Here is a 13,129-nt window from a genome sequence, read left to right as displayed (position 1 = left end):
ATGCACATAGGCTGCTGCGGCTGATAATATGCTGCTTTTTAGTTAACCTCTTTGATGCTTTGAGTATGTGCCATTCACAAAAAAAACTCTTTCTCGTGAATCAAAACCACGTCAGAGATATTCGCACGTGATTGTATGAATTGCCTAATAGCCCCGAGAACGAACTACAGGGGCGCTGCGAGCGCCGCTCGCGTGACGTCAGGGCAAGGACTCGCGCCTGTCGTCTGCTACAGTTCGGGCGTTGTCCGGGCGCTTTCTGCGGTGTTTTCGTTTGTTCGCCCTCGTTCTCTCTGCTTGTATATTTATGGTGGTCGTCTCAAATATATTTTTACGACGTCTTCCTTTGCGAACATTTATTCAAAGAGCTAATCTCTTAGACAACAATGCAGCTCTCAAAGGCAACGCTACAGTGCCAGCCGAAGGAGCGCAAAAGAGCCCATTGCGGGTTTTTCATGCGCGGATGGACAATCGCAAAAACATAGCATACAGGAATCCAGTTATGCTACCATACCTGCTGCGGTGCAACAAGTATGTCACAAACGCTGGCTAGATATGACTTCTACAACAGTTACGTTGATTTTAATCCGCTAAAACAGGTTTGCTCACGACGAGTAGTTCATGGTATAATATCGAATTTTTGCATTTCTTCACAGAAACGCTCGGCAGCAACACGGGGACTTAATTTAGATTCTACAAGCACCACTTGCTTCTTTAACTGCTTGTCAGCATTAGGTGGTTCTTCCCGTGTTTACTTTAAGCGGCGGAAATTTGAAGTAAAGTTAATGAAGGCTTACAGCTATTTACAGAATACTAATAGGAATGTACCAATATATATTTCCTCTTCCGTGATACACGTTCAACTCACTTGAGAAATTTACTGGTGCTTGTTGCTTGAGGAATATACATGACGAACCTGTTTGGCGAACTGGCACAGGCTGCTCGGCCCAATTGTTTTAGTGAAGTATGCCTGTTGGACCGCATGGCTGCGGCCAGAATGAAGTCGAAGCGTCAATCATTAGTAGTATGGGAAATATTGAAGATATCGAAATTCCCCGGTGGAGGGGCAGAAATCAAGTGAAAGTATATGCAAGGCTTGTGGTGCTTTCTTTATGAATGTTTGTGATTGGATTGGAGCAAACTTTATTTAGCGTGCAGTTGGGCAAGGTTCCCTTTTATGTACTGACAAAGCGAATAGTTATCCGTTTGTATAATTAAAGAATGCTGGATCGAGACATGGTGAGACAGAAGGAGCTTGAATTTTCCTTTTCTGGCAATCTAAGCTGCGCTGTAGTAGCTCGAGAATACTTTAGCCATTTCAGTTGGCACTGCAAAAAAATGCTTTACGGTTTCAATTCGAACTTGTAGTGCACTGATGGGTTTCGCGAACATAGCGTGCTTCGCCATACCGACAGTCGATTGCTACCGTTACGTGATCAGGGGTGTGCCGTATTGTCGATAAAGGCTACTGAGGGCCACTATGAAACATTTCATCGTTTTCAATTGATTGGCTCTCGATCTTAACAACGAAACTTTTCTCTCAGGTGATTGCTACTATGGTGTTTGTGAATTAACTATGTAAATACTCTACATGACGCGCCGTCGTGTTAGCAGCCATGGGCAATTCGTTTTTTGGAAGCCTGTTTCAGAGGAGGATGAAAGTAGCAGCAAACTTTTTCATAAGAAATGCACGCCTATTTTTTTTAAGCATTAATGAATGGCCATATTTGAATATAACAACACACCAGAGTAATAAGAATCATTATGCCAGCTTCGCTGGGCAGTGTCTTTCTAACGTCGTATAACATGCTGACGCCAATTACCAAGATTTTTCTTCCATGTAAAATGCAGTCTCTCATAGCTAAATACTAAAGGAATGTTAAATGTTTAGCGAGGCATCATACACAACTTATCGTGTTGAATTTGCCGACATTCTTTTTACGCAAAATTCACGGATAGACACGGCGCATATGTGCATTGCAAAACCAGTAAACCCCTTTAACGTTACATAGCTTGCGATATCCAAGCCGCAAAGTTTCTCGACTCACGCGCATTTGAAGAAGAAACTGTGGTCAAGGCATGACAGCTGAAAGAAGCCGACGTATTCCTCAATACGTACGGCTCGAGCCACCCATACCCCAAGCATATACGAAGGGAACGAGCGCGCGCGGGAGCCGAGCGAGCCGGAGCGCCGGAGCGAGCGGCGTCCTGGCCGTGACGTCACTCGCGAGAGGGCGCCACTCCTAATTCTCGCCGCTAATAGACATACACACCACGTATGTACTTCATGGCTGTGTTGCTAGATGGCGCAGGCTGTCCAACGGGAAGCGTGAGAGAGGACATTGGCTGCATACGCAGGTCATACGCCTCAGCAACGGAAGTACGGTCTGTCACTACCTTGCTCCAATGCTAATCGCCTTAAGGTCGACGTTCATCACAAGATGGGTTCTGCCGAAATCATTTATTATAACTGCATGGTCCAAGTTATATATTCTAAATAGAAGCCAAGGACTAAATGAGTCAAGTTTGCTTACCGGCAATGGTAAGAGTAGCATCATTCTTAAAATATCCAGCCTTGAAGTGTTCAGGAAATACATTAGTGTTCGAACTAACAGTCTAATATGATTCACGACCGTTATATGCTTATTTCTATGCAGCAATGCCATCGCCTACTACTTGTTGCGGAAGTACGCCCCTGAGTCGGAGCTATACCCGGCTTCCATCAAGACTCGCACTCGCATAGATCAAATTCTCTCAGCAGTTGTCACTACAATCCACAATGCAATGATAGACGCCATCGTGAGTACTGTTTTCACTTGCATTTTGTGGGTAACCATCAGGTTTTCAAATCTTCTGAGCGTGATCTCTTTGTTTTTTATCTAGATAAGTCGAATACCTTTTGAGCGAAGTTCCTTTGTCGAATACCTTTTCGACAGGTCAGGAGTAATAATTTGACAGGCGCGCTAGCTGCTAATGCGACTAGTACCAGGGCACTTTCGGAACAATACCTTCCATAAGCAGGTGGTCTACCTTCCCGAAAAAATAAACTTTATTATGTGGACTAGCACCCCACATTACTTTTGGAAACATTTCCAGTAAAGTATTGACTATAATCTACAACCATACAGCATTCTACTTCTGGCTTCCGGGTGCTGAATGCAAATGCTTCATCGAGTGCTTAGACCGGTTCTTCCAATTTGTTAATGACAATAAATGCGACAATATTTTGTGGAACGATTTCATCATAGACATCCTATGTCAAAACTGTTGCCTGGACAGCCTTTAGGTATTTTTGTTTTCTAACGGCTGCTCCAATGCAATCGAGGCGCCTACTTGAGTCACTGCACAGTTCGAAATATTGATAGATGTTTTCATAACGAACATCCACGCTTCACTAACCAGGACTGGTATAGTTTGCTGTTACAGTGGCGACCAGGTGGCAATTAAAAATTTTCCTAATGACTGTCATTATTAAAATGACTGTTATTGTGCAATATTTTAGGTTAACGTAGATATGCTACTAATGACTAATATTTTAGTTTCACGTAGATTCATAAATGAATTTTGATGATTTTGAGTTTACGCTCTGATTACTTGCTTTAGTTTTGTCTTCAAAGGGTAAGCAATTTTCTGCACTTTCTCTTATTGTACACGATTCTATATACAAAGGAAAGTTGCACCCTTAAGGGTGGCTTCTCGTGTCTGTGCGTCAACTCCTGTACCTTACAAAAGGGTGGTGTTTAAGGGAACTAATGCACCCACGTACTTGAAAGGGAACTTTTTGGGAAGTGCACCCATTTGCCCAATACCTGGTGTGCGCCGCAATGCTATGCGAGGTGCTGACAAAATCAATTCCACAAAACATAATCATGGAATATTGCCAGTGGAGTACACTGGTGAAAAGTAGCCTTCCGGCAGCCGTAAGAGGCAGCCAACGCCGTCACCTGCTGTCCTCACTAAGAAGGCCATGACGATGGATAGTTAGGCATTTATGGTTTTATGGTGCAAGAGGAATTACGGCTATGATGCTTCCCATCACGAGGGAGGAGGCGCGCGTCTTTTGCTAGAAGGAACATCCAACGCATGATTGTAACGCATCGATTGATAACTTCGTGGAAAATCGTCTACTGTCGACGGCTGGCTGCTGCTTTAAGTGTACCACCAAGGGACACCGAGCAAGGGGCTGTACGGGTAAGGTGAGCTGCTCGAATTGTCAAGGAAGATACGCTTCTTCGATGTGTTCCAGAATGGGCGCTAAACGTGCTCCCGTAAATACGCCACCAGAACTGGCAACGAGCAGTGCTTCCATGTGTGCTGCGTCAGGTGGAAAAGAGCGAAGTAGCATAGGCACCATATTTCTGCAAACGTTCAGAGCTTGGCTATTGGATAAAGGGTGCCAAGGGTTGATGGTACATCAGAGGTATGCTGGATAATGGTATACAGCTATCTTCCATGATGGAATATTTCTCAAGGAAGAGGGGCCGCAAGGTGTTAAGAAAGATTGACCTTACCGTCAACGTTCTAGGGAATAAAGGTGGAGGGCGAAGTACTCGTCGAAGACTAGTGCAAGCAAACTGACAAATTAATTTCGACAGTGTTATTCACGTGATCAAAGCAGTAGAATTAGCACACATATGCGAAGTCCTTGTTGAAGTGCCAAAAGACCACGAAATAATCAAAGGCCTACACAATCGTGGCCCAGGATTGGCTGATGCTCTTTACTTACCGAACGTTCACCAATAAATTGTTTGCTTAATCATTGCGTCAGACCTGTTGTCGAAGATATTCGGAAATACGTAGCTTGCGATGGTAATTGGAAAGCACTCCTTTGAATTGAAGCTGTCGAGGCTGGACATTCCAAGCACCAACAAGCAAGGATGAGCCCGTTCATCCACACACACAAGCAAAAGTCGCTGTAATTAGGAGACATTTCTCGGTATCCATCGAACTGCACACGGTTTGGCAGCTCAATAGCTTAGGGAACACAGAGGCTCTTGCTCTCATGACAAGCAAGTTTTTGAAAGCCTTCCGCGAAACCATTGACTTGCCCGATATCAGATATGAAGTTTGTCTGCCTGGGAACGACTTGCAAGCAGACCTGCAAGATAATCGTGCGTTAGCTATCAAACAGTTTCGCGGCTTCCTTCATCGGCTATCTGAGAAGAAAGACGTTCTGCTTAGCTGCGATGCAGCAGTCAGACAGTATCTTAAGGATGGTCATGTGAAACCAATTCGCGTCATGGAAGAAGTGATTATGACAAAGGATTATATGACCCAACGTGAACTAATCAGGGAATCGTTCCTCACGAGTAAACTCAGAGTGGCCTGCGATTTGTCGTCCCATGACACTGGGATGATTTCGCTGAACAACCTCCTGGAGAGAGGCCCTAACCTCAGCAATAATAGTGGACGGTGTTGCTGTGCTTTAGCCTGCGCCAGTTCGAAATCGTTGCTGACGTTCAGAAAATCTTGTTGATGATTGGAATCAAACCGTGCGTCAGGGACGCCCTGAGATTCATGTGGTTTGAAAAAGAAATGCCAAGAGGAATATGTGGCATGCATCATGTGCACGATTGCCGCATGATCTGCGTACCGTTAGGCACGACGGCAAGCCCCTTTTTTACTCAGCGCGTATCTGGAAACAACTGTCCATTAGCTGAGAAGTTAGCAAGTTGCTTTTAGGTTAGCGACATGGTCACCATCGTTCCAACTGCCCAGGTCTCCTGTGAAATAAACGATCACAGTACAGAAATATTCGCACAGGCTGGAATATAGTTGCAAAAGTTGGTGACTAACTACACTAATATGAAAAGACGGATAAAACAGCAGGAGCAAACGAAGATACTTGAGTACTGTGGACCATCAGATGAGACAATCTAAGCTTCGGTTATTGAATCTTTACAAGGAGTTCAGTGAACGAAACGGTCCATCTTGTGGGTCTGCGCTCGTATGTTCGACCCTCTATGTCTTGAAGATTCATTTCTGTTCCCCGCCAAGATTCTCTTTCAAAGAATTTGGCAAATGGGACCGGATTGGAGTTGCGAGATTATGACAGAACTTGACAGGGATTGAAGCATACGAGGTGCAAAGATGTGCCTGATATTAGGATTCTTTGAGTGCCCAGGCTTTGTTGACTAACTAGCGCCTTGCACTCATATGATCTCCACGATTTTACGAACGCAAGCAACGCAGCCTATGGTGCTCCGACTTACCTGAACCAGAACCACGAAGATGCATCTGTAGAGATGCTCATGGCGAAAGCCGGAGTTGTTCCACTAAAAGAGCTAGCACTTTCACGGCTTTACCGGTTACCGAAGCTTTAATGGGTGCCTGACTTGCAAAGTACATAGCTGTCACTCAGGCAATCCATTGTTTGAAATGCTATTTTTGGACCAATTCAACGGTGGCTCTTAGTTGGATGCGAGGTGTCGCTACAAGGTGGCAACAGTTTGTCATAAACAGGGTCCCAGAAATTCAAGATAGCATAAACTTTTCTCAGTGCAACTACTATTATGTAAAAGAAAACCTAGATGTCCTCGTTTTTCAGGGCACTTCAATCTGGTCTATGACCGACAGCAAAATTTGTTGGTTAGGAGCGGTTCGCTTACCCAGACATGAAGAATGACCCAAGCACTAGGCTTCCAATCTGCCTTTTGCACAAGACAGGGACTCAGAAGTAGACACCATTACGCTACAAGGTTGAGCTGCATTGGTGCACGCTCTCTTCGACTTCTCAAGACACAGTAGCTTGTTGCGGGTGCTAAGGGTGACAGCATGAATACTGAGGTTTGTCGCAGCCTGCCGTCGTCTGCCAACCTCTAAAGAACACCTAACGTCGGAGGAGCTTGCCGCTTCGGAAACGTATTGATTCTCGATGACCCAAAAGCAGCGATTCGGCCTTGCATTATCAGCCCTTCTGCCAGGATGAGACCTACACAAAGCGTTAAAAAGCAAGACAGGCGTCGTACACCATTCTTGCCGAGGAGAATGGTTTGCGGCAGATTCAAACGAGACTTGGGAATGTCGCGGACCAGCACGGCATCAAGCGCCCGATCCTATTTTTGGGTGTTCACAGTGCCACTTACTTCATTGCAACGTAATTGCACCGGAGGCTTGCTGCAGTTCTGGTCCGCGACATCCCCAAGCCTCGTTGGAATCCGCAGTAGCCTTCTTTCCATCTACAAAACAGTGATCAGTACTTTCAGCACGCAGGCACAAAGCACTTTAATAGACAAAGGCACGAAACAACCCATTTTCTTCAGCAAATGTCGACAGGAAAGGTTGTCTCTTAAATTTAAAGAAAGACGTTTTGACACCTGAGGGAATGACGATTCACCGGACACGCTTAAGTACATCAAGGTAAATACCACTGTAGGCTAAGTACACAATAAAAGGGAACATGGAACAATGTGTTTACAAGTGCAGCAGAATTTAGGGAGGTAGTGAAAATATAAGCCATGATGAAAGCGAGCCTTTAGCACGTTGAAACGTCCAAAATCGCCCTTTAGGAATACCAAAAGATCCATTGGAATATCTCTGGCAGGAGATGAAACTACTATTTATGTAAGGTAGCTGCATAAGGAACTAACATTTTTGTAAAAATGGTCTACTAACATAACGAAAATGGAATAAATCGAAGACAAGTCGTCTAACGAAGAGGTGGGCCGGGCCGAGTCCGCCGTTTTCAAGAGGAAGGAAACGGTTATGACGCCGCACGGCTTCAACACGTCAGCTACGGACTAAAGTAGCAAACATGAGATGGCAAGCTTGCAAACTAAGCAGTGAGGAGTGTGGCACTTGCAAGACATAAACGCGGCTGCCTGGAACCTATTTCAAGCTTCAGCTCAGCTCAATGTGGCACAACTGCTACCACTGTTATGAGTGAGTTTGACGATATACATACATCCGCAAATTCTGATAAGCAGTTCGTGAGGTCTGCTGTTACCGTATGAGAGAGGGGTATACCTATGTACTTGAAAATCTGCTTCTAATGATTACCTGGAAAGTGATTGGGCATCTCACATCTTAGTTCAAACCAAAATCCTGAGCTTTTTCGAAGTTAACAGCTGCACCGCTAACTGCACAAGAATGCTGCGTTACGGCTGCGTTATTACACTTTTCATATCAGCACAGAAAAAGGCGATGTCGTCTGTATAGGCCCGTACACTCATCAGATTGCAGTGTGAACCTGGGAAACGTATGGTCTTACCGATGTCGCGCACATAGCGGCTCCAAGTGCAAAGGGAACAAAAGCTTGGACATGACTCACTTTAGCTTACCGACGCTTTGAGGAATATGTGTTTGGAGAGACAGTCATTATTAGCTGAGACATTAGCATAACAGGTGCTCATACCTTTAGGAAGCGTGATCTATTGATTGCGTGCTTTAATACACGTAACAAGAAGTAGCGATCTACATTGTCAAATTAATTTGCCAAATCAATCTACACTATTGGGACCTGACCTATACTGCCTGCTTCACATATGAGCCCAGACCACGTAACGTGGGTATTTTTCAGGATTGAATTTCCTGTAGTGTTACATGTTTGATGGTTGCCCACGATTGAATGAATTACTGTTTGAAGGCGGTTAGCTAATATCTTCATGAACATTTTATAGCCCACTTTGCACAGTGATATGGGACGATAGCCCTCAACTTTGCGCAATGTAGTTGCGCCCCTGCTTTTCGAACAAGTACGGTGTGCCAATTAAAGAGTGTGGCAGGCAGGCATTCTAGTCTGTAAGCTTCCTTATACACCATAAGCGTAAACGAAGCCAACGCAGAATCGCAACTTATCTATAATACAGCTGCGAAATGAACCAAATTAAACGAAGGAATTGGTAAAAAGAGAAAGGCAGAATAGAAAAAGAAGCTGTCTTTCCACTTCACCACCGTGGGCCTCATGTACTATCGCGTTCAATATGAGTTACAACATGGCATACACCTCTCAGTTCTTTCAGGAAAATCTAAGGACGCCTAACAGTTCTCATAAGTAATGAAAGCCAAATCATTATTGTACAGTTGAACGCCGCTCATCTGTCCTTCAGGTTACGCGCTGCGAGTAAGGTACGATAATGGTACGTGCTGCCCGTACCAGCCAGCAGCAGCAGCCTGCTTTGCCAACGCAGCATGCCATCCACGTCTTGCGTGACGAGAGACCGAGGAAGGAGCAGGAGCCACCAAGGCGGGCAGGTGCGCAGCAGCTAGTGGGGTGAGAGAGAGACACGGACCACGCGCCGGCTTCTGAGAGCGAGAGGGAGGGTGACGTGGCGTCGCGGCAATGCTTACTGCCGTCACGCAACACCCGGCGTGCTATCGCAGCAGTAGGCATCCGCATTCTCCAGCTCTGCTCCATCTACTCGAGCTTTTGACGCAGCGTCGCAGCCAACGGGGACTACATCGAGGTGTGCTCATGACGTGGCGTTGTAGCCAATGGCAGAGCAAATTTTGGTGCGCTGTCGCTACTACAGACGACAAACGCCCGCTCTTATGTGCGGAGCACTTTAGGGGCCTGGATGGCGTCCGTCCAATGTCGTTGGCCGTCACGCACCCAGGCTGATACCAAAACTAATCAAGAGAGCCACCACAACAGCCAGGCTAATACCGAAACTAGTCAATAGAGGGCGCTACGCCCTCTCTGAATAGACCCTGCGAAAGAAAAGCCGGTCTATTCCGCCATGGGCACGTGCCATGTCGGGCGCTTGCTCATGAAAGACAGCCACGCCGGAGGGCCGATTCGTCTGTGCGACAACGTGAAGCGGAAGCCAAGCGACAACACAGAGAGAAAATCCCCAGCTTCACACAAAGGAAACACTGGCGAATTACCGCTCCGCATTTCCGACAGCTTTCCCGTTGAGCGGAAATGCATCCAATTTTCCACTCAATGAGGCATTTGACGCTTTCACATCAACAAAAAATGGCCAGTGCCATTTTTCGTGTAAACAGTGCGCTACCAGTAATCAGAACGGAGTTCAGCAATTTTTCGTTTAAGTGCTGCCATACTGCCATACGGGCACTGTATGGCACCATTGGAGCGACTAGAAATAAAAAAAAACCACGAAAAATGGACTCTCGTGTTGCAAGCCAATGGAAAGAAGCCAATGGAAGCCAATGGACAGAAGAATGATAGGTGTAACGTTAAGGGATAAGAAAAGAGCAGATTGGGTGAGGGAACAAACGCGCGTTAATGACATCTTAGTTGAAATCAAGAAAAAGAAATGGGCATGGGCAGGACATGTAATGAGGAGGGAAGATAACCGATGGTCATTAAGGGTTACGGACTGGATTCCGAGGGAAGGGAAGCGTAGCAGGGGGCGACCGAAAGTTAGGTGGGCAGATGAGATCAGGAAGTTTGGAGGGTCAACATGGCCACAATTAGTACATGACCGGGGCAGCTGGAGGAGTATGGGAGAGGCCTTTGCCCTGCAGTGGGAGTAACCAGGCTGATGATGATGATGATGATGTTGCAAGCCATATTGAGCGCGAGAGTACATGAAGTAGTAGGTTGACAGCCGTAGCCTACTGCGACCACATGACGTGCTTTAGCAATGAATTCGTGCAAATCGCTGGGAAATAGACACTTATGGCTTTTTACTTGCTTGAAAGGATGAAGTGCGCGATCACCCTTAAATTCTGTACAGTCTATGTTTTCCACATAACGCCCATTAACACCCTGAAATTATTAAACTCGTGCACTGAGCGTACTGTGCTAACGAATGCACCCTTTTCCGATATTGTCAGACAAAGTAATTGTGCAAAAAGGGTGTTTGGACATTGAATACACATTCGCGGTTTTAATTTTTCTGATTGTATAGCTTGTATATTTGTTTATTTTAACAATTTTATTTTATTGTGTTGTGCTTTCTCCTTAAGGTACGTTGTCTTTCTGCTAACCTATGAGTAGCTGTTGCAATCCTGCGTATAATCTTTATGGTCAATTTTCATATGCTTCTTGTCCTAATTGGCCCATTTGACGAACAGTGTAAGGTTCAGGAGCTCGATAAGTTACCGCTTTTTCTTCTATTGCCTTCTGGGGACTGTAGCGGAAGTAAAGATAGATTGAATTATGGATATTTCTTTCTCAGTTAATTAAGGCAAAAATAATATTTGGTTACCTGCTTATCTACATGCATATATTGCGCTCCTCACGAGGTGTCTTATTTAAATGTACAGGAATTGCCTTAGAAGCACATCCTAAATTTCAATATTACTCTACTCCGAAGGAAGTGAGCCATAAATGATGCAAACAAAGTCGTCTTGCTTAAGGGATAATACGCAGTGGATTATACGAGCACGAGTATCTAACGTTTCTCTCTGGTGCCGCTTACTGCTGCCGGCACTCTGTTCCCTCGCCTATGTCATAGTTTCTTGTAAATAAAGCAAAAGGAGTCTTCATTGTTATTGCGAACCTGTGCCATCAAAAACATGCTCCACTCAAACAACGACAGCGGCGAACACAGTCGCTGCTCGTCGAAAATTTGTTCAATGGGTCAAGCACGTCGGCTTTCATACATGAGTCATTGAAGGTTCCAGAGCAATCGCTGGTGTCCGCGTGTCTTCAAGAAAGTACTATGCAATTCGCGTCGCGTACACATGCAATCGGATTACACACGGTTCAGTGACAACAGACAGCGTATAGAACCATAGATAACATTCTAGAAACTACCGATACATGCAGGCGTGGCCTGTGCTGAACGATAGCTTTTCTAAGGCGGTGAAACGCGGCCAGCGGATAAAGACAAACGAGTGCAAGTTTCAATATGGACGCTCCCGGCGCAATTTTGCTGTCGCCGTCGCCGTGATGTTCTGTACAAGGTCCAAGGGTGGTAACACTGTCGCCGCGCGTCGCATGCGGTATGCGAGTGGAAGCATGCGAGGGAAGCCACCGATTGCGGCTAAATTTGGCTTGGCGGGCGAAGAAAGCAGCGAGCAAACGTGCTGTTTTCCTTCGCGCGAAAGGCCATGGGGTGGGAGGTAGGGAGACGGGGGCGGCTATGTGCAACGGTTGCAACGGCACATTTCGTGACCGGGCGCAAGGGGAACTGATTATTGCAGCTCAATCTCGTCGAGCCATATTGGGGGCGAGGGCTTACGGAGTCGCCATCTGTCGGAAGCGCCTCCCTTGCGTAGTATGAGGGATCACGTGGCATGTTCCTGAATGGTTTGGCTTACGGCGCTCAGTAAAACCACCACGTGGTAGCCCTCCTGGACATTTCTGTAAGTATTCTCAAAATGGGGAAACTTTCTTACTCTTAAAGACGCCTCTTAAGGACCGACTGGGCATATGTATGCATGTTGGCGCAAATTGCTTCGCTTTGGCTGCGAGCGCGTTGTCGCGCCGTGCCGTAAGCTTTAGGCCGCAGAGCATGAGCATTTAACAGTACACAATCAACCATTGTTGCGTGGATGTTATCAGAGCTCTTCAAAAATAATTTCGTTATAGAGATTTCGACGCCTACGGCGACTGTGATGTGCCGTCGCGACTATTAAGCCTTTATTTTTTGTTCAAATTTCTAGGACGTTTCAATATTATTTGTCAAATTGTGTCGCACTGAATGTTTACTGGTATTCTGCAGAGTGTGATTTCCCGCTGCTTCTGTATCGTAATCCAGTGCTTTAATTCATAACACAAACATGACCGTATGCCATGCTTCTTTTAATGTGCTTCTTACTGCTTCCTTTTATTTATAGTGAACTTGCCAGCATCTAGCATCAACAAGTTCACAGACCAAACAATTATGACATTAGCCGGGTTGCGAGCACGGGCGACTATCTCACTGCGCGTTTTCTCCTACTCACCGAACATGGCAGTCCCGGCGCCGTAGTAGAAATTTTCCGTGCGTCGGGGCTTGCTGCATAACCGAGTTGTAGGCGATGACTGTTGGACGTTTCTGAGTTTCACGAGCCAAGCTTCACGCCAGACAATTGCCAGGCGACCGTCTCACTGATACAGTCCGTCGTGTGTCAGGAATCGGCCAACATTGGCTTGACCAACGTCTGCTCAGTTAATCGACCTGACTACACTCCGTCCAGCACTGTCATACGCACCCGCAGCCTGAATGCCCAAAAGCGGTGTCGCAATCCGGCCGAATGGCGCACTCCAGACGACAAGCCTATATGCTTCACTTGTGGC

At 46.0% G+C, this 13,129-nt stretch overlaps 1 protein-coding gene across 1 annotated transcript in view; it reads left to right on the top strand.

The window, feature by feature from the left end:
• Nucleotides 1-13,129, top strand: part of LOC129380179 (glutathione S-transferase 4-like) — a 32,810-nt gene that overhangs the window by 5,928 nt on the left and 13,753 nt on the right. Inside the window, exon 3 of the mRNA XM_055067611.2 lies at nt 2,655-2,796. Within this exon, the coding sequence (XP_054923586.2) occupies nt 2,655-2,796 (142 nt within the window). The remainder of the gene's footprint in view (nt 1-2,654; nt 2,797-13,129) is intronic.

The sequence above is a fragment of the Dermacentor andersoni genome, chromosome 3, assembly GCF_023375885.2.
Source record: "Dermacentor andersoni chromosome 3, qqDerAnde1_hic_scaffold, whole genome shotgun sequence".
Classification (NCBI taxonomy): Eukaryota; Metazoa; Arthropoda; class Arachnida; order Ixodida; family Ixodidae; genus Dermacentor; species Dermacentor andersoni.
Note: the sequence above shows the minus strand (reverse complement) of the source record. Positions and strands in the feature narration are given on the sequence as shown.